Below are 21567 nucleotides of genomic sequence, written 5' to 3' on the forward strand. Positions count from 1 at the left end.
AGACCTAGGGCACAAACCTTGGAGAAGGCAATGGCACCCGACTCCAGTACTCTTGCCTGGAGAATCCCATGGATGGAGGAGCCTGGTGGGCTGCAGTCCATGGGGTCGCTAAGAGTCAGATACGACTGAGTGACTTCATTTCACTTTTCACTTCACGCACTGGAGAAGGAAATGGGAACCCACTCCAGTGTTCTTGCCTGGAGAATCCCAGGGACGGGGAAGCCTGGTGGGCTGCCATCTATGGGGTCACACAGAGTTGGACACGACTGAAGTGACTTAGCAGCAGCTGCAGCAGTGCACAAACCTTGCAACTCACCCTTGTAAAGTATGTAACTCAGGAACTTGTAGTACAAAATCGTGCATCTATTGCACAATCAATTTGAGAACATTTTCATTACCCTAGAAAAAAAAAACCTCCATGATTTTTAGCTGTCACCCCCTCCCAGTCAGCCTTCCAGCTTCCCAGCCCCAGACAATCGCTGGTCTACTTTGTCTCCATACAGTCGCTTCTTCTGGACATTTCCTATAAATGAACTTAGGCAATATGTGGTCTTTTGTGATTGGCTTCTTTTCACTGATTGTGATGTTTTCAAGGTCCACTTATGATGGGACATTTATCAGTACTTCATTCCTTTTTTTTCTTGCCAAATAATATTCCACTGTATGGACACGCCACATTTTATTTAATCATTCATCATTTGTTGGACATTTGGTTTGTTTTCGCTTTTTGGCTATTATGAAGAATGCTGCTGTAAACATTTACAGACAACTTTTTGTGTGGTTATGTATTCTCAGTTCTCTCGGGTTTATACCTAGGAGTGGAAATAATGGATCATATGGTAACTATGTCTGAGTCCAGCCTTTCAACACTGGCTTTCTCAGACCTTGAGGGGTGCTTATGTGGGGAAACTTGCTATTCCCAGTGGCCAGAGTCTATGGATCACGTCTCCATCTCACTTTGGACTTAATTTTAGAAACTTCAAGAAAATATTAATATGATATTTTTTAAACTAGACACATTTTTATAGGCTGAATGTACTTGTTTACCCAGCACACAGATAAAGATGGTCAAAGCCATCTCCATGCTTCCAAACCCACCTTGTGCTTCTGCCGAATCTCTCCCCTGCCAGGGAAAATAGGACCCTGATTTCTCAACACCATGGATGAGTTCATGACCTTCATCCAAGTGGAATTATGTGGAAAATGGTCTTTCGTGTTGGTATCTGTTGCTCAACTTCAGATCATTACAGATCCTGTGTTCTCGAGGCTCTGTGTGTGTGCATGCCAAGTCCCTTCAGTCGTGTTCATCTCTGCAACCCTGTGGACTTTAGCCCGCCATGCTCCTCTTTCCATCGGATTCTCCAGGCAAGCATACTGGAGTGGGTTGCCATGCCCTCCTCCAGGGGATCTTTCCAACCGAGGCATTGAATCTGTGTCTCTATGTCTCTTGCAATGGCAGGTGGGTTCTTTACCACTAGTGCCACCTGGGAAGCCCCTCTCAAGGCTGTACAGTCCATCATTTCTGTCATCCCTTCTGCTTTTTATGGAAACCTTTGGACTTTGCCTCTTGAAACAAAGCATAGGGCTGCACAGACTTGCAGATATGTGTCTCTGTGGATGTATTCAGGTCTGTTGGGGAGGGAGGTAGGGAGGCTGGGAAAGTGTATGTTCTGACCTGGTGCTGGCCCCATGCTTGTGCTTCTAGGAGGCCCCTCTTGGCCCTCCCACTTGTGCCTCTCCTCATGGATTCTGTCAAAGTTCTGTTATTCTGGGCTTGCCATGAGGCTGGGGGGTGAGCTGGCAGACATCCCAAGTAAACAAGAGCAGCTGGAAAGGAGAGGGACTTTTGGAGGTGGAAAGATGGACCCAATCAGACACCCCACTCCACGAGGGCTGTGGTGGAGGTCTCTGCTCACATACTCTGGCACATGGTGGAAAAGGAGGGTCCCAGTAAAAACTGGGCCTTCTCTGGGATAGACCAGGCACTGGGGTGGGCGTGCAAGGCAGACTGGCTGGGTTCAAATCCCCACTCTATGCCTCACTGACTGTGTGACTATCAAATCTGTAAAATGGGGGAACTCTGGGTAAGAATATTTGAGGTGTGAATAGCTCACTGGGTGAAAAGTTTCCTGGCCCAGAGGAAAGTGAGCTGTTAGGTTAGAATGTGGCAGGAGCCCGCTAAATGTTTTGTGTGCAGCGTTCTACTGAACGTGCGCACCAATCATGGAAGCAGACCCCAAATCACCCCCATTCAACAGATGAGGAGGCAGAGGCACAGAGAGGTCAAGAACCTGCCTGAAGCCACACTGTGAACCCATCGTAGCACCAGGATTTGAGCCCAGGTCTGTTTGGCTCCAGAATCCAGGCCCTTGACAACTTGGCTTATAAGCTGAGCTTGGGCAGGCACCCAGCAGTCTTGAGCTCCAACAGTCAGTGACTAGCACTGTCCTATAGGGCTCCAGACTTGACCCTCAGCTCTGGCTTAGGGAACAGGATCTCAGGTTCATTTTCCCTATCTATAAAATGGGCCTATATGGCCCACAAAGCCTTCCTCCTCCCTGGGTTCCCAGTTAGTGAGCTCTTGGGTTGGGGCAAGCCTATTGGGAGGTCCGAATGCCAGGGCACTGGCAGACCTGGCCAGGGAGGCCTTGTCATTTTTTAGAAGGGGAGGCAGTCAGGCCTGGGAGCTATAGTTGGCACTACCGAGTCTACTTGGGGGCCCCCTCCTGGGAGGTGTGCCTTGACTCTGCTCTTGGAGTGCTCTAGAGCACTGGTGAACATCCTAAGCTAGACTGAGAAGATAATTGTAAAGGGCTTTCTACCATATGCTAAGTGGAACCAGAGCTGAAGCAGTTGGCTGCAGTCCAGGAAGGCTTCCCAGAGGAGGTCTCTTTGGAGTAGGGTTTTGAAAGCTGAATAAGAGTTACTTAGGTGGTGATGAAGGGACGCATGTGAGAGCAGCAATAGGTATCAGTTACTTAACTCCCTCCCTTGCCCCCACCCTTGCCTAGCCTTCTCTGTTTTTCAGGGGCTAGAAGCCTAAAAATGATAACTACCAGAGCCCCTTGCCAGCCAGTTTCTGGTGAGGATCTGCCAGTGGGGAGAAGGCAGGAGGATGAGAGATGCCAGCCTTCCTCTGGCTGCGGCCAGCACTGACTTCAGCAGCATTTGTAGATTCAGCAGCTCTTGGCTCCAGGGATGTAGTGACAGCGCCTCCAGCAGCTGTGTGGTGGGGAACAGCTCTTGGGCTGCTGAGCATCCTGGACAGTAGCTGACTCCCAATTTCTGGGTACAACTCCTTCTTCTCTGCTCTTTCGGCACCTCAGATGCCTTGGGAGTCCATTTCCCTTGTAAGCTCCTTCCCCACCTGAAATAATGGTTCTGTTTTCTTGCTGGGCATTAATTGATAAAATGCTCAGGCCAGACCCAGGTGCAATGTTTTAAATTATTTATTTATTTATTGGCTGTGCTGCGTCTTCATTGCCGTGCAGGCTCTTCTCTAGTTGTGGAGAGCAGAGGCTACTCTCTAGTGGCAGGGCCCAGGCTTTTCATGCCGGGGGCTTCTCTTGCTGTGGAGCACAGGCTCCAGGCATCGCGTGCTCCAGAAGTTGCAGCTCCTGGGCTCTAGAGCACAGGCTTAGTAGTTCTGGGGCACAGGCTTAGTTGCTTGGATCTCACAGCACGTGGGATCTTCCCAAAGCCGGGATCAAACCTGTGTCTCCTGCATTGGCAGGTGGATTCCTTACCACTAGTCACCAGGGACGCCCCAGGTGTAATTCTTTAGGGACAGAAAGATTCAGTACCCTGAAAAATGTGATAACGCACTTTGAGTTTTTTACTTGCATGTCAGGTGTTTCAACACAAGTTCCCTGAAGGAAGAGATCTGTCTCCCAGCCTCTGTTCAATCAACGAACATTGATGAGCGCTTCACCGGCGTGGAAAGAGATGAACGACCAGGTCCCTGCACTTCGAGAAATAGTCTAGACCCAGCACCATCCAACTGAAACTGAGTCCCCTGAAACTGAGTTCCCCAGGTGAGTTTATGATTAATGTCTCTTTTCAAAACTTTATTCCCTTTCTTGTCCCACCCCCATTCCCCTAAAGATTGAGGAGTATCAAGGAAAAGGGGGACTATACCAAGCAGGACCTTGTGGGGATTTCCCAGGTACAAAAGTCCTTCTGTGTCCCCTGTTTCTTGTTAGTGGAAAAAAAAAAAAAAGGTGTGGAGGGAGGCTTTAGTCTTCTAGACCTTCCTTAAATTCCAAGGAGCAGGTGCAAGCAGTTAACAATGAAGACTAAAATTACAGGCTTTCTAGTTCTTCCTGAAGGGATATAGATAACAATCTGGTGCATATCTTTGAGTTGCTCTGAGGAGACTAAGACCCCCGCCCAGGTGGAGGATGGAGGTTATGTGCTGACCACAAGCACGTACTCTAGACTAGTTGGAACCAGAAGGTTGAGATTCCTGAAACATCACCTGTTACCCCCCCTCCCCCACCAACCAATCAGACGGTCCACCAGCTGATCAAGCATCCTATGACCCTCTCCCCGTACACTGTTTTTAAAACCCTTCCCTGAGAGCCAAAGGGGAGTTCAGGTCTTTGGAGCAAGAGCTGCCTGTTCTCCTTGCTTGAAAAGAAAGTGAAAGCGTTAGTTGCTCAGTCATGTCCGACTCTTTGCAACCCCATGGACTGTAGCCTGCCAGTCTCCTCTGTCCATGGGATTCTCCAGGCAAGAATACTGGAGTGGGTTGCCATGCCCTCCTCCAGGAGATCTTCCCAACCCAGGGATCGAACCCAGGTCTCCTGCATTGCAGGTGGATTCTTTACCATCTGAGCCACCAGAGAAGCCCAAGAATACTGGAGTGGGTAGCCTATCCCTCTGCAGGGGATCTTCTCAACCCAGAGATTGAACACAGGTCTCCTGCATGGCAGGCAGATTCTTCACCAATGGAGCCATCAGCGAAGCTCAAAACACACTGTTGGCAGTTGGAACCTTGCAAATAAAAGCTTACTTTGCTGCAAATACCCGCTGTCAGTGTTTGGCTTTCTGTGTGGCAGGCACATGAGCCCTTGCTCGGTAACACAGTGTGGTAGCCAGTAGCCACCTGAGGCCACGGAGCACTTGAAATGCAGCTAGTCCTAATTGAAATGGGCTGTCAGTATAAAATATATACCGCATTCCAAAGACTTTGTATGAAAAGAAGAATGTAAGATATCTCACTCATAATTTTTATGTTGATTATGTGTTGCAATAACAATGTTTATTATACATGCTTATTAAACATAGTATGTTTCAGACATATTAGGTTCAACAAAATACATTACTAAAATGTATTTTACCTGTTTCTTTTTTTTAATAGGGCCACTAGAAAAATTTAAATTACATATATGACTTGCATTTGTGGTTCACATTATTTTTCTACTGAACAACACAGGTCTTAGGGGAACTGAGTTGAAACACATCAATTGACCAATTCAGCATTTATTAGGGTCTGTTTAAGAGATACTTGATCCCCACCATTGAGGACTTCAGACAGGAAGTGAGGGGTAGGTATATCAACATGGAACTAAAAAGCCACTGTGATAAATGTTTGAGTTGGTCCATGTTCCAGGGTTCTGAGAAGAAATCTGGGTAGTCTTCACAAAAGAGGTGACTTTAATGTGAAGCATTATAAAATGAATAGGAGTTCATAAGCTGAGTAAGGAAAAAAGAGCAGTATTCCAAGGTAAGAGGTTGAAAGTGCATGGGATGTTAGAAGAGAAACAGGCACTTCATTGTGATCTGAACATGGCTGTTTAGAGATGGGATTGGAGACGGAGCAAAACAGTTGTAGAGCCTTGAATACTGGTTAAATTTAGATCTGAGGGAGGCACTAAAGCTAGGGAAAGGCTCTTAGCATGAAGTGGCTTGTCCAGATGCTAGATGAGCTCACCCACTCACTCTCCTCAAAAGCATCATCAGACCTTGTTTGAATGTGAAAAATAAACTTTTATTTCAGTGCTCGCTGTTTGTGGCTCAAAAGCACATCTACTGCTTGCTTGGAACCCAAAAGCATTTATAAAACCATAGGGAAATAGAGCAATATTTATATAGAATGAATATATACTGGCTCATCTTGTGTTTCTCCTTGTGCAAAGCAGAAAGTTCTAAGTGTATCAGCGTGACTTTCCCCAAGTCCCTCTCTGGGGCTTGGGGGCTCCCTGGAGGCTCTGACCCCACTCACAGAATTCTCTCCCACTTCCCTTCTCCAGGCTGAGGGAACCCCGGTCACGTGGAGAGAGTGAGGAATAAAGTCAGAGATGGCAATTCGTGGGGTCCCCGAGCTCAGTCAGGGGGGCAGGGGCTGTGTTCCAGGACTCTGGCTCTTCAAAGAGGAGATGGCTAAGATGCCAGCCTTGTTGGTGGGTGATCAGCATAGGCAACTAAGGCTATTGTGAAGTCTAGGCATTGCGGTGGGCGGGCTCATGGTTAGGATGGGGGTTTCTCGGGGGGGTCTCTTTCCCCCTAGAAATGGGCTCCCAAGGCAGATGCCTGGGCACAGGTAGGGGACCCAGACACAACTGGGGACAGGAAGATGGTCATGGTTATGGTCTCACACTTCGAGGCATCCTGTGACCCAAGGCTCTGTGAAGCCCGGGAGGACAACCTGCTGTCATTGGCGAGGCTGGGTCCTACAAGGCACTGGAAGTGCAGAGCTGGGAGGGCCTTGGAGATGAGCTGGTTCAATCACTCCCTGTGACCAAAGAGGAAACTGAGGCCCAGAGGAGGGGAAGGCAGTAGCTGCCAGGCCTGGGGCTCGAACCTAGGACTCTAAGCCCTCCCCGTCTCCTGTCCTAATTGGATCCTTTTTGATCAGGTTCCAAATGGCCTCTCTGATGCAGCCAGGTCAGGGCTGGAGTGGTGGATGGGGCCCTGGACGCAGAGTCAGAAGGGCCAGGCTCCTTTCTTGTGCCTCTACATTAGCCAGTCTTGCAAATATCCAGGATCCCACGGGACCAGGGCCAGCCGCCTCCCTTCTCCAAGCCCAGTCTCCTCAGCTCCCACCTCCCTTCTCCAAGCCCAGTCTCCTCAGCTCCCGCTCTGCAGTTTCCCGTGGGGACTGAATGGGCTGATGGGCGTGTGAGCCCAGGAAGTGCCGGGCACTTACTAGGCGCCTCGCCATTGTGAGAGGGTGGGGGAAGTATTGGGTCAGGGCTGCTGGGAGGTGAGGGGACTTGGGGTGTGGTCTGTTCCTGGGACCCTCCCCATCCGCACCTGCTCAGGCTCTGCCAAGGGCCCCCGGGGTCTGGGCTCAACCTGGGGAAGGGGTTCAGGGTACTCTAGGGAGCTGAGTTCCTTGATCTGGTCACTGGGCACACTTTTTTTGCCTGCTCCCAGGAAAGGGGCTCTGACGTCGATCAATCAGTTTGGCGGGTGGTCAGTGGCTTTTTCAGGGGCCTCTAGGCTGGTAAGGGAGGGGGAGACGGCCTACCCCCTAGGTCCAGTCAGCCAAGAGGAGGGCTCTCACAGTGCAGGCACAGAGCCTCCCTCACAGGTGAGGGGCGTGGGGAGACAAGCTCAGGGGTCAAGGTGGGCGGGAAGTACATTCGATTCCAAAGGGCCCCCGCAGGCAGCCCACCCCTGCCCTGAGGTCCGGGGCCCAAGGAGGGGCAAGTTTTGCTCATTAGCTTGGGATAAAGACTGGGGTCAATTTGGGGGCCCTCGGTGGCTGAGGTGGGGCTGGCACGAGGACCCCTTAGGCGGGGCCAACGATGACGTTCCTGAAGCCCTTCACGGCCTTCAGCCTGTCGCTCTCGAAGTTCACCACCAGCTTGTGGAGGCCCACATACAGGGGCAGCAGGTCCACCCTCACTTTGACTTCCTCCCCTGCCTCCACGGGGTCCGGGCTGGGAGAGAGAGAGAAGGAGGGTGAGGAGAGGGGCCCTGGCCTGGTCCCCATGATGAGGCCAGGCCGGGATGACACGTGACTACTGAGATCTCAGCCCAGTGCCCCCACGGATGTACAGCTGAATAATGACAGGATAAAATGGGCCCTGCTCATAACTCTCAAGGGCCTGGGCCATCCGCCCTCCTGTGTGTGTATGAGAGTGAATGGTGTGCCAGGGCATAAAAGTGTGGATGCTCACGTGACCACATGCATGAAAATGCACTGAGCTGTACCTATGTGATTTGTATTGTATACTGTATGCAAATGATATTACAACAAAAAAGTAAAAAACAAGTGTAAATGCTCATAAGCATATGTGTATATAGACAATTATCTGTGAGGGTACACGGCATAGGCACGTGTGTACACCTGTGTGCATGGGAGGACCTGTGTGTCCTAAGGCAGGGGTTTAGTGACTGAATGTGTACCTGTTCAGGTGTGTGAACCGTGTGTGCAGGATGCAGCTGATGTGCGGGTGTTTGGACGAAGACCAGTGTGGGTGAGTGTGTGGGTGATGAGAGGAGGGGGTCATAGCCCACGGCTTGGCGTCCAAGGGTACCCGTCCCCTCCGCGAGCGTCCGCCCTCTGCTCCTGGCCCTGGGGGGAGGGATGGGCACTTACGCATCCACCGTCTTCTGCCCCTCGATCAGGCCCGACCCCTCCACAGTGAAGGTGCAGCCCAACAGCGCCTCGGTGAGCGGGTTCCGCAGAGACACCTCAGCCACCAGCTTGCGGTTCTGCTTGGGCTCTCCTAGGATCTGGAGGAGACACGGGGCGGATGTCAGGGGCAGCAGAGAGGGAGAGGGGCCCAGAGCCCCTCCAGGGCAGGCAGGGTCCCAAATGAGCCAGGTCCATCTCTGCAGCAATTTGGCCCCATGTCTGCGCAGCTCCGCCGCTGTCATTCCTCGCCTCGCCCAGAAAACACGGATGATGACTCCTGCCCAGGCCTCCTCCATGGAGGTGCAGAGAGGCTCCACGTGACCCACGGGATGTGTAAACTGCCTCCTTCATTCTAAGGCCTGGGGTGGGAAAATCAGAGGCTTTGGAAGCAGGCTGATCTCTGTCCCTTCCTTGCTGTGTGACCTTGGCAAAGATACCACCTTCTCTGAGCTTTGGTTTCTTCACAGGAGAGAAATGCCTGACTGCAGGGCTCTCACGAGGATTCACTGAGCTAACATGTGCAAGATTCTAGCAGACTGTCCGGCACACAGCACTCACTCCCCACCCCGCCACCCCCTGCCCTTTACCATTTATTTATAACGGCAGCACTTGGGGACCTGGGGCTGAGACTGCTCCAAGTGAATCACTGTGATGACCATGATGACGCTGATAGTCAGTATTAATCAGCTTTTACTGCACCCTCATGACATGCTGGATACAGTCTATGTGTTTCCTGTAGATGCACAGCTCATCCTTATAACACCCATTTTACAGATGAATAGACTCCAGAGTCTGAGCCCTTTAACAACTCCACCCCTTCCTGCCCCACCAGGGCCTCAGGACCTCAGAATCTTGCCTTAGGAGTTTAGCTTTTAAGGGCCCACAGTTCTGAGATCCCTAAATGTCATGATTCTACTACTCTGGGATGTGTGGATTCATTCCTAGAGGCTGAGAGTCCCAAATTCTGTTTCACGATGCTTTTCTCTGATGAAACTAGATCTGAGGAACCCTGGGGCATCAGAGATCTTGAGTCTGCAGGGAGGGAGGTACATGCAGGTGTGGGATCTGGACCTGGGGACTCAGCCCTTACCCGGATCTTGATTTCTGGATTCTCCAGGTAGATGTCCCTCTCGGCCAGCAGGTAGCTATTGGCAGCCGGCTCAATGAGAAGGCCCCGCACCTTGATAAGGTTCGATTCGGTCAGGCAATCACAGTACTTTTCGTAGAGGATTCGAAGGGGAATGCTCTTTTCTGCAGAAGGGGAGAGGGGAGAACACTCATGCTATCTGAATTGTGACCCCCACCTCTCCTATGGCACCTCCACAAGGCACAGAGAGGGCAAGGGATGAACTTGAGGTCACACAGCTGGTGAATGACTGGGCGGGTCCCAGCACTTTCTCCCACCTGCCCTGGCTCTAGCACTCCCAGGAAGGAAGTGGGAGGAGTGGCCTGGGTTTTAATCCTGCCTCTGCCCTTTGCTACCTGGGGATGCTGGGTGAGTCACCCTACCTCTCAGGATGTCCATTTCCCCCAAGAGGTTGGTGGAATTGTACCCATTTTACAGATGAAGAAACACTTCTGCCCATAAGTGTTCAGAAGGGGAGAGTTGGTCCTGTTTGGACCACTGACTGACTGTGTGAGCCTGGGGAGATGACCTCCCTGCTCTGTTTCTGCTTGTTCCCTCTCTGTTCCCAGGAGCATCTGGATCCCATAGGGCAGAGATAAGACCAGAGATCAGTTCAGAGCAAAAGTCACACAGCAATGGGGGTGAGAACGAAGCTGGCAGGGCCAACCTCCCTACTGTAGAAAAGCAAAGTGTGGATCTTAGCCCTGTTTCTCAGACAAGAACACGGAAGCCCTAGGGCACCAGGGTCAGCTTGTGAGAGGCAGGCAGGAGCAGTGGAAAAGGGCACAGGAACTGGACTGATTATCCACATACCACAGAGAAAATTTGGTACACATACACAGTGGAATATTACTCGGCTATAAAAAAGGATGAAATAATGTCATTTGCTGCGACATGGATGGACCTGGAGGTTATCATACTGAGTGAAGAAAGACAGAGAAAGACAAATATCAAATGGTATCACTCATATGTGGAATCTACAGAAATGATACAAAGGAACCTATTTACAAAACAGAGATTGAGTCACAGACGTAGAAAACAAACTCCTGGTTACCAGTGGGGGGAGGGGAGGAGGTGGGATAAATTGGAAGACTGGGATTGACATATACATACTATATTTAGACTGCTGATAAGTCACTTCAGTTGTGTCTGACTCTGTGCGACCCCAGATACGGCGACCCTCCAGGCTTCCCCGTCCCTGGGATTCTCCAGGCAAGAACACTGGAGTGGGTTGCCATTTCCTTCTCCAATGCATGAAAGTGAAAAGTGAAAGTGAGGTCGCTCAGTCGTGTCCAACTCTAGTGACCCCATGGACTGCAGCCTACCAGGCTCCTCCATCCATGGGATTTTCCAGGCAAAAGCACTGGAGTGGGGTGCTATTGCCTTCTCTGATATTTAGACTAGATAACTAATAAGAACCCACAGGGAACTCTATTCAATACTCTGAGATGACCTGTCTGGGAAGGGAGCCTAGAAAACAGCGTATATAAGTGTATAACTGACTCACTTTGCTGTACAGCAGAAACACAACATTGTAAATTAACTATACTGTAATTTTTTTTAAAAAAAAGAGCGAGAGAATCCACAGGCTTATGGCAGGCCCTGCTTGTTCACGTGGTCACAGAGAACCTTGGGCGAAATCTTTTCTGTGTGTGTGTGTGTGTGTGTGTGTGTGTGTGTGTGTGTGTGTGTGAGCTGCTCAGTCATGTCAACTCTGTGACTCCATGAACTGTAGCCTGCCAGGCTCCTCTGTCCATGGGATTCTCCAGGCAAGAATACTGGAGTGGGTTGTCATTCCCTTCTCCAGGGGATCTACCTAATCCAGGGATCAAACCCAGGTCTCCTGCATTGCAGGCAGAGCCTCCCCCATCAAACAAGAATGTCGGAAGGATGGTGCTGAGACTCCGTGGAGCCCAGTCAACCATGATGGGAGATGCTGCTTCCTCTTTTTCTGTCATCTGCTCCCTTCCTCCCTGCAAGAGACTCCAGTTTCCCAAACTCCAGTCATTCGCGTGATGTTTCACACGTCTGAGTAAATCCTCATTATCTACTCATTATTTTTCTTTCAGTCTGCTTGCTTCATACTTTTCAACCTTTTCTGGTTAGGGAATCTTGTTACCATTATTTGCAGCAAACCTGTCTATGTACCACAAGTAGGAGGAAGCTGGTAAAAACAAACACCAGCAAACAAAGTCAAGTTCATTCAGTTTAGGCTCATATTCTTGTCTGCTGAGAGCTCTGAGTTCGGGACCTGAGTTCGCGGTTAATGAGGGAGATTAACAAGGGTCAGGGGTGCTCAGGCCAGTGAGCACCCGCTGGGAGGTCATCTACAGAACCGTGAAGGCCTGAGCAGATGACCACCTTCTCTCTGCGTGGGTCAAGGTCTAGGTCCTGGCCATGCACACTTGGTGTCCCCTATCCTGCTCTCTGAAAAATGAGAGCCCAGCCCTCTCATCACTTGTTCCCCGGGTGGACCTGCCCCAACCTCGGCTCCGATGACATAGAAGGGAAAAAAACACAGCTTCTGCCAAAAAGGACAAAAAGGAGTGAAAAATTCCTGGGTCAGAACTTGGTGGAGCGGAGTGGAAACTCTGACCAGTTCCACAGAGAAGAAGGAAAACACGGCTCTCCAGGAGCCTGGAGGGGGTGGCCCCCACTGTTAACTTTTCCAGGAGGCTGAGGTCAGGGTGGGACTGGACCTTTGAGAATTGCCATCCACAGGCTAGTGGCGTTGGCCTGGCTTCGGGCCAGCGCTGGCTGAAAGAAAGAAACGTGTGCGGTTAGTGTCACTCATTCCTTAGATGGTCCCTTTGATCATCACAGAGATTGTGCTGCCCCAGCTGGAGGGGTGAGGGCCCCAGAGAGAGGGGGCATGGGCAGGAAGGGGGAGAGCCGGAGAGCCGCAGAGCCAGGAGGCCGGGGTAAGGGCTGCTGGTTTCAGTTCAGCTGTCTTAGGCCTGGCTTCCTGTCCACCAGCACGTGGAAATCCCCTGGATCTTATCATCACAGCATAACCAGCAACTAAGCCGAAGTTCAGGGTCTCAGAGGGTGGGAGAATCAGTCTCAGGGTAACCTTGGCCTGGGAGGTCTTAATAGCGCATCCTGGCCTAACCCCACCCTCCAGCTTGAGGGCAACGCCCCAAACTGCTGCCCTCCTCCGCCTTCTCCCAACAGGCTGTGCCCCTCGGGGGTCTATGGAGCAGGTGGGACCCCTCTGCTGTGAACACTTTCCCAGGAAGAGACACCAGCGGGTGTGGCTGAAGCAGAACAATGCTGTGAGGAGCCCAGATATATCTGGGAGGCGAAGTGTGACTCAACAGCAGCCCGGGAGGAAGTTACTCTGGCATCTTGGTTCAGGTTGGGCTTCACCTTATGAAACATATTCCAGGAAAGACCCTTCCGCCCTTTGAAGCAGTGCTGAATGTGAGGAAGAGCTGATAGGCGTTCGCACAATGGGGCTGGCGCTCTCTAAAGATGAACCAGGTCTCTCTTGCCTTCGGAGGTGGCCCCAGCTCTGTTTATGGAGTGGGTTTCCTCCCTGAATCAATCTTTTACTTAAAAAAAAAAAAAAGAAAAGATGAACCAGCCTTTCTACAAATAGGGAAGCTGAGGCCTGAAATAGAGAAGAGAAATACCCAGGAGCTCACAGCCTGCAGGCGGAATTGCAGAAACTAGGACCTGGGTGTATCCCAAATATCCCACACACCTGGAAGGCCGGAGTCCTGCCCCTGACTTGGGGCCCGGAGGCAGAGTTGAGACCCCCGTCCTCCGGACACCAGCAGGGTTGGCCATGACTCAGGAAGCTCTGAGCCCGGCCTGGAAAGCACTGTCTGGCATAGCAGCTGTTCAGCAAAGGTGCTTCTTGTCCTCCCCACACCTATCTGCGCTTGCTCAGTGGGGCGTGAAGGGCCCCACCGTGGCCGGGCACCATTGTACATCTTCCAGATCTCTCCAGAACACACATCTCCTTCAGTCCTCAGAGCCACCCGCGAGGGGCGGGTCAACACCCAAGACTGACAGCTGAGTGTGCTGTGATGCCCGAGGCTATACATCTAGAAGGTGGGAGAGGTTCTTCCCTGGCTGTGCAGTAGTTAGGACCTTACGCTCCCAATGCAGGGGTGCAGCAGTTCGATCCCTGGACTGGGAGCTAAAATCCCACGTGCTGCCTGGTGTGACCAATAATTAACAACAATAACAGAAGGTGGCAGAGCCAGATTCAAGGCCAAGTCTGGCCTCTGCATATGCGTTTTAGCAGTGAGTGTTGGGGCCCTAGCTCTGGTACCAACTGGCTCTGCCCCCAAGGCTTCCCCGCTGCTCCAGGACCCTGACTGAGTCTGCTCTGTCCTGGAGTACAGCTCCAGGAGTGCCTGCCGTGGGCCTGAGATAAAGGCCCTAGAGCTGACTGATGTTCTACTGAAACTACGCTGTTCCCAGGTCCCGTCCCAACTCTAAGACTCCCCTGTCCTCCTCATGACCGTAGGCTCCAAACGCAGAAGCCAGGAAAGGGCCGCTGCGGGAGTTGGGGGAGAGACCAGGCTCCACGCTGCGTCACTAAGTGACCTCATCAGCCACAGCCCCGCTCAGGGCCTCTGGCTTATTTTTAGGGAGATAACCAGGCGTGGTGACAAAGCAGGCAGTGAAATGGATCAAGAGGACAATGACTGTGCAGGCGGCCGACCAGGAAGAAAGAGCGACAGAGGCTCAGCCCAGGGGTGAGGGCTGGGTGAGCTGCCAACATCATCTCAGCCCCAAACATGGGAGAGGATCTGCTCCCAGGGAGGCCCAGCCAGGCCCTGGAGCATATGTTCATGCATAAATGTGGGGTCTAGAAGAATGGCACAGAAGAATCTATTTGCAGAGCAGGAACAGAGACTCAGACATAGAGAATGGACAGGTAGACACAGTTGGGAGAAGTGTGAATTGGAAATTTAGGATTGATATATATACACTACCATGTGTAAACTATATAGCTAATGGGAAGCTACCATATAGCTCAGTTCAATGCTCTGTGATGACCTAGAGGGGTGGGATAGGGAGCAGGGGGTGAGAGGGAGGTCCCAGAGGGAGGAGATATATGTAAACATACAGCGATTCACTCTGCTGGACACAGAAACTAACACAACAACGTAAAGCAACTATACCCCCAATTAAAAAGATAAAAACCTAAGAAGAGAAGATCAAGGCTTTTCCCATCACTGCTGGAGCAACACTGTCTAATATGGCATCTTCCGGCCACATATGGCTGTTTAAATGGAATGGAAACTTTAGACCCGCAGTTACACGAGTCACACCGCAAGCGTTCAATAGCCACGTGGCGCTAGTGGTCACCGCACTAAACAGCACAGATATAGAGCATTCTCATATCTCTGACAGTTCTCTGGGCACCGCTAGTCTTGAATCTCTTCTCCCTGAGCCTGAGAACCTCCAGAGGAATAGGAGAGGTTCTCTAAAGGGCTCTGGGGAGAGACAGCTGCAGCGTGAGTTACTAGAGACAGAGGGAAGGAATGTGCTGGAAGGGGCAGTAAGTAGAGAGTCTGGGAAAGCAGTCAGGGGTCACATGAAGATGAGCTGAAACATAACAGAATAGCTGCTGCAAGTACAGGTTCAAGTTTCTATCCTGTCACTTCCTACCTGTGTGCCATTAGGAAAGCTACTTAACCTCTCTGTTGTCAGTCTTCTCAACCTGAAAACAGGGGCCATAAAAGAATCCACCTCCTACTTCTGTTGTAAGAAGGAACTGGGTTGCTATTTATAAAGTGCCAAGGATAAGACCAGCCCCACAGTGAGGTAGATTGTACATGCTCAATGCTCAGAGCATGATCCGGTCAGTGTGCTCAACAGCTGCTCCAGCAACGCAGAACCTTACCGGAGTAGGGCTCCAGGGAAAGGCTCAGCAGATCCTTGGTGCCGCACTCAGGTCCCAGGATCCCGTTGTAGCTGACAGTGCGGGCACAGAGCAGGAGGCGGCCAGTGTGCTCCTCGGGGGTGCTGTTGGTGATGTGGGCAAAGACGTCGAAGTCGCAGCCCCTGTTCATGCCCTCGCCCACACGGATCCGCATGGCCACCCCTGTCTCCTCTTTATCAACCAGTTTGTTCAGGTGGTTGGCTCTTGTGAAGGCTTCCCTCTCCTCTGGGGACCCTGTGGGGATAGGGTAGAGAGCTTCATCACAGCTGGACAGGGGATCAATGAAGAGGAAGCTGGGGGCAGAGCAAGCTGGCTTCTCAAAGTCTTGGTGACTCAGAGCACCCAGAAGGAGCCCCTTCTTTACATTACTGTGCCAGGAGGAGGAAAGAGTATTTTATTTACTTCCCACAAGAAAACTCCTATACATCCCTCAAGACCCATCCCCAAATGACCCCTCCTCCAGGATGCCTTCTCTGACTACTTCCCCAGGATGACTGACTCACAAAACCTTTCGGAGTTTCATAGCTGCCATGTTGTTTTTTTTTTTTTGGCCCACTAGGGTTTTTTTCTGTTCATATGCTTACCCTCTCAAGTCTCTTGGGGACTAAGACTGTGTTTCACTTAATCTTAAGTCAAACCCAGTGCCTACAACAGTGCTTAGTGCCTAGCAGGCACTAATACAATTCAAACTTTCTCACCTCCAAGCATTTGCACAGGGCCTGCTTTTACCTGAAATCCTTTCCATCACTTCTCCAACTATTGAGTTCTCCAGCAGAACTGCCCCTCCTTTATACCATTTACTTCTCCCCTATGTGCCTTTTATTTTTTCCCAAGTGTTGTTGGGTATATATCCATTTCTTCTATTAAATCAACAGCTCTAGACATTTCAGAGGCCAGGGAAAGCATCTTTTCCTTCTGTTTTATCCCTTTCTGCAGGAGCATGGCCACTTCACAGCCAATCCCCAGGCAGCCCTTCAAAGGTCAATGGGGGTCAGATGAGGGCTGTGGTTTCTTAGTCACTTCTGTGAAACCTACTGTGCTTGGAACACAGTAGATGCTTCAAATATATCTGTCTATTGAATCGGCCACTGGATGTGCAAACTAAACCACTTTCTTTTCCCACTCCTGATGTAACATTAGTAGCAAAAAGAAGCTTCATCTTTGTGTCTGACTGAGCCCATCTTATTATCTTTAAGCTTCTTTTGGTCCATTTCTCTTTAAACCTTTCCAATCTACCTTCATACCCACTTCCCCAGCTCTATATGAAACACTGCAACGATAAACACTACAGTTTCTCTTCCATGGAGCTTCTCTTACACGGCCCCTCTGGACTTCCAAGCCTCTTCAGCACAAATACACTGCAGTAAAAAGGCATGGAATTGCCCCTCTATTGTAGCTCCCATGACTAATGAGTACTGTTAATAAGGGGCTTCCCAGGTGACACTAGTGGTAAAGAACCTGTCTGCCAATGCAGGAAATGTAAGAGACATGGGATCAATCCCTGAGTTGGGAAGATCCCCTAGAGGAGGGCATGACAACCCACTCCAGTATTCTTGTCTGGAGAATCCCATGGACAGAGAGGAGCCTGGAGGGCTACAGTCCATAGGGTCACAAAGAGTCAGACACGGCTGAAGCGACTCAGCACGGATGCACGCACTATTAATAAACATGGACATCCTAATTTTTGTTACGATGCATGCCTCTCCTGTATAACAGCCGTCCCTTCCAGTTTTACTAAGAGTCAAACCAACCAAGAAAGTGAGGCTTAAAAACCAAATGGAATCCTTTTGTGGAATATAAAATTCTTTCCCTAAATGAGTAATCCTTTACCTCTGCCTCCCCACCACACAGTATGTGTGTCAAATTTGTACTTGTTTCTAAGGAATTTCTTGAAATAGACAGTAACCTACAGATCACTGTCATGAGCAGGCTGCCAGATAAAATACACACACACACACACACAGGCATGCCCACTGGGCTGGTAAAACCAGCTGCTTATCTGCAGGGCAGTGATGAGCCCCAGCACCTACCCTCCGGGTACTTGTAGTTGTGGGTGATGTCCTCCCGATCATCTCTGCCCACACTCTTCGTGCTGATCTTCAGCCCCACCACCAGGGAGTGGTTGATGGATTTGTGCAGAGACCCATCGTCCTGCCGGATCCAGTCCACCACGTCAGCGTTGACTTCGGCAAAGACAAAAGGGGCATCGTATTTGGTGCTCAGGTCGCCCTCCTTGATGGCACGAACGGGAACCGGGCCACAGCAGTAAGTCCCTGGGGTGGGGGGAGGAGGAGACAGAGATGGACTTGGGCTGATGGGAGGATGGCATCTCCCAAACCTTCCACAATCAAACCACATGTGGGTAAACCCCGCAAGATGATACAGCGCTTTGACCCAGGAACTCCATTTCTAAGACAGCAGCATCAGGTAAGAACTCAGAACTCCCAGAGAGGAAGTTCCCCACGGTCTAGTGGTCAGAACTCTGCGCTTTCACTGCTCGGACCCGGGTTCAATCCCTGGTCGGGAACTGAGAGCTGGCAAATCTCACAATGCAGTCAAAAAAGAGAATTCCAGGGGACTCTGGAACTCAGCTTCTGGAATTCAAATCTCAGCACAGCCTCCTATTAGCTGTGTGACGTTGGAGAATTCATTTAACCTCTCCGAGTCCTGGCTTCATGTGATGACATTTGTACCTACAAATAAGGACTCAAAAACTCTTATCTGCTATGTGTTTGATAAAGAGAAATGTATCCCAAGGCACTTTAGGAAATGAGGAAGCCAAGTGTAGGCAATACTTTACAAGGGCGTGTGTCTGTCTGGTTTCCTGCCCAGAATGAGAGTGGCAGTCAGTGCCCGACACAGGGAGTGTGTGCTCACTGAATGAACAAGAGAACTCATGAACAAGACAGCTTGATGCTTATCTAGGTGTGGTTTACAACTGCCTCAAACCAGTCACAATTGCAATGTTGAGGATTACAATGCATCTATCTGATGGAACATAATAACATTCAATTAAAATTCAAATCACAAAAAATGATCTGATACAGAACTGCTAATGCTATATGGAGAAGCGAGGGGGCCAGGAGAAAAGGTCATGTGCAGCCAGAGTTTTTAACCTGGGGCCCATGGATCCCCCCAAGGCACAGCAAATAGAATTCAGGAGTTCATGAACTTGAACAGGAAAAAAAAAAAATCACCTCATTATTTTCATTATATTTTGATAACACTTTTTTTTGATTGTGCGAGCAGACCGCAAACCATAGTCTTAGGTGCACTTGTGACCTGTCACTCATAAGAACCACAGATATTTTCATATATCTTTATAGTTGTCACAGATAACTGAAAATAGAGATTATATTCATCTCTATCAAGAGATTAGGGAAATTACTGACTCTATCACTAGATCATGTTATGTAACACATATATTACTATATCACAAAAATATTTAAATATTTTTTGATAACCATGTTTCAATGGAATTCAACCCTTTTTCCACTCCTGATTTAACATTAGTAGCAGAAAGAAGCTTCATCTTTATGAAGGCATTATATTCAATATAGGTGTTATCTTGTGTGCATTTAAAATATTATTCTGAGAAAAGAGTCATTTAAAATTATTGGAAACTGTGTGTAAATGTTAATGAAATTTCTTTGAGGGGAAGAGGACAAAGATGCTATTTGATTTTTTTTTCTTTGTGCTTCTCCATATTTTCGGCTTTTCACAATGTGCATGAATCGCTTTTCAAATTATAAAAGAGGTGTTTCATAAAACACCAACACTCAAAGTTCCTTTGGAGTCAGCCAGGCCTGGGTTAGCATCCCAGCTCTGCCCTTCTCTGCCCTTCTCTGGGGAGTCCCTCAGGTGGGTGGGTCCCCTCCAGTTTCTGTTTCTTCATCTCAGTAATGGGGCCCCTCCTGCCCAACCCACCTTCGCTCTTCTCCTGGGGCGTGGGGTCGAGGGCCTGCCACCCCTCGTACCCCGGCTGCAGGTCTGGCCTGGTCATCCACGACTCCACCCAGCAGTGGAAGTTCCTGTTGGGGAAACAAAGCAGAATATGGAGCCGGACTCACATGCAGACATTCGTGGTCACCTCCAACGTGCTGTTCACACTTGCCTTGTCCTAAGCTGAGCCCATCACGTTCTCCCAACACTTTGATCTTCCTCCAGGGGTCCCAGCCAGGTATTCCTTCCTACACTGAGAGTCATCCTCAACCCCTCAACCCCTCTGCCCACTTCCCTTCCCCTCTCAGTGGCTCTGCAAGTCCAGCTGACTTGACTTCCTAATTTCTTGATTGCCCCTTCTTTTCCAGCCCACAGGCTCTGCCTGGATTCAGGCCCCATCAACACCCACCTGGACCACACCCCACCCCCTTCCTTCTGATCTATCCCCACAGTCATCAGACCACTCCTCTCCAGTCTGAAGCCGTTGGAATCAAGCCCAGACCCCCAGCCTGCAGTGCAGACTCTGGACAAGGCGTTCTCCTTTCACGTGTCCTTGATTTTCCTTCCTCTTGGCCTTGGCTCCTGCTGTTCCTGCCTCCCTGGGAGCCTCTCCAAGTCCTGTTTCCTTTTGTCCAAATACTGCTCAACTTTTCAGCCCAGTTCAGAGGTGGCCTTGTCTGAGACATCGCCCCACCTCCTCTTCAGGTGGCCCTCCCTACGGGGCAACCCCTCACCAGATCATCTCGCTCTTGTCACTCCGGATCTCCCCGAACTCGTTGCGGAAGTACTCGATGAGCAGGTTGCTGTTCTGGTCATGGGCCGAGTTATAGTTGGTCACGACGCGGGTGGGGATGCCAAGGCACCGCAGCACTGGGTAGAAGACATGGTGGAGAGAGTTTAGGGGGTGGGCTAGGGCCCTGGAGACATCTGCTCTGCCTAGGCCTCCACATACCAATCTGTACCCCAGGGAGCACTGTACCCATTGTCCAAGTGGTGAGGTTGTGCCATCATCTTGCCCAGACAATGGTGCCCACCTTGCTGATTGCCCGCCTCTCGCCTTCACCTCACAGCTAACAAAAGAAGACTCTAAACGCAAATCTGACATTAAGAGTCTACTGCTAAACCCTCAATGGCTGTTCACGGCCCTCAAGGTCAAGGCCAAACCTCCACTATGGGCCTTGCCTTGCGGGATCTGGCCCTTGATCAATTCCTGCCCACTTTGCTCCAGCCACCCTGCCCTCCAGCACGCCTTGTTCCCACCTGCCCCAGGATACTGGCGTATGCCCATCCCTCAGCCAGGAAGGCCACCCCGCCAGATTTAGATTACCCCATCATCTGCATTCACAGTAAGACTAGGGATGCATCATCACTCCCAATATATGGGTATATGAGGGATTCTTTAATTAGTCCTCTGAGGGCAGTGAGTGATCTGTCTTATGTTACAGTCCCAGAGCCCTGCAAGACCCGGCACAGACTAATTGGTCAAATGGGATGAAGGAAGGAAGTAGAAAGAGAAGGAGGAAGGAAAGGAGAAAAGAGATGACAGATTCAGAGCGAGGAGTAAGCAGTGGGGTAGGCAGGAGGCAACAGAAGTCAGGACCCTTCCGTTCCAGCCCCAGCTGCTCCAGGCTGTGTGGCCTGGGGCCAGTCCCTTCACCTCTCTGGGCCTTGTTTCGTCCTCTCTGGCTCAGAGTTCCAGTGGCCTGGGGCTCCACTGTGGACCAGGAGGGCCTGCACTGTGTCGAGGCACGGTTTTCAGAGAGGCTGGTGTTGCAGTGATAGGTAACGAGGAGGCAGGAGGTCAATTGGCATCTATAGACCACAGAATCCTGCTCGAATAGTGGTGCTGGGTGTTCCTGACAGAAGGGATTATGGGTGCTTTTTCCCTTTCGTTTTTTAATATACTTTTTATGTAAAATGTAAAAGCAACATATTCTCAGGGTAAGATAAAGAAAGTAACATCTAAAAAAAGAAGTGAAGCAGAAAGGCCTACTAAATACAATC

General features: G+C 50.4%; 1 protein-coding gene across 1 annotated transcript in view; it reads right to left on the minus strand.

Annotated features, from left to right (window-relative positions):
* Positions 1 to 5343: 5343 nt before the first annotated feature.
* The window catches only part of TGM2 (transglutaminase 2), a 34881-nt gene continuing 18657 nt past the window's right edge, over positions 5344 to 21567 (minus strand). The window contains exons 7-13 of the mRNA XM_052650787.1: positions 20298 to 20433; positions 19549 to 19652; positions 17652 to 17894; positions 15583 to 15855; positions 9681 to 9841; positions 8552 to 8688; positions 5344 to 7889 (exon numbers count right to left, since the gene is read on the minus strand). Coding sequence (XP_052506747.1) covers positions 7739 to 7889; positions 8552 to 8688; positions 9681 to 9841; positions 15583 to 15855; positions 17652 to 17894; positions 19549 to 19652; positions 20298 to 20433 — 1205 coding nt within the window. The 3' untranslated portion in view covers positions 5344 to 7738. The remainder of the gene's footprint in view (positions 7890 to 8551; positions 8689 to 9680; positions 9842 to 15582; positions 15856 to 17651; positions 17895 to 19548; positions 19653 to 20297; positions 20434 to 21567) is intronic.

The sequence above is a fragment of the Budorcas taxicolor genome, chromosome 13 (genome assembly GCF_023091745.1).
Source record: "Budorcas taxicolor isolate Tak-1 chromosome 13, Takin1.1, whole genome shotgun sequence".
NCBI lineage: Eukaryota > Metazoa > Chordata > Mammalia > Artiodactyla > Bovidae > Budorcas > Budorcas taxicolor.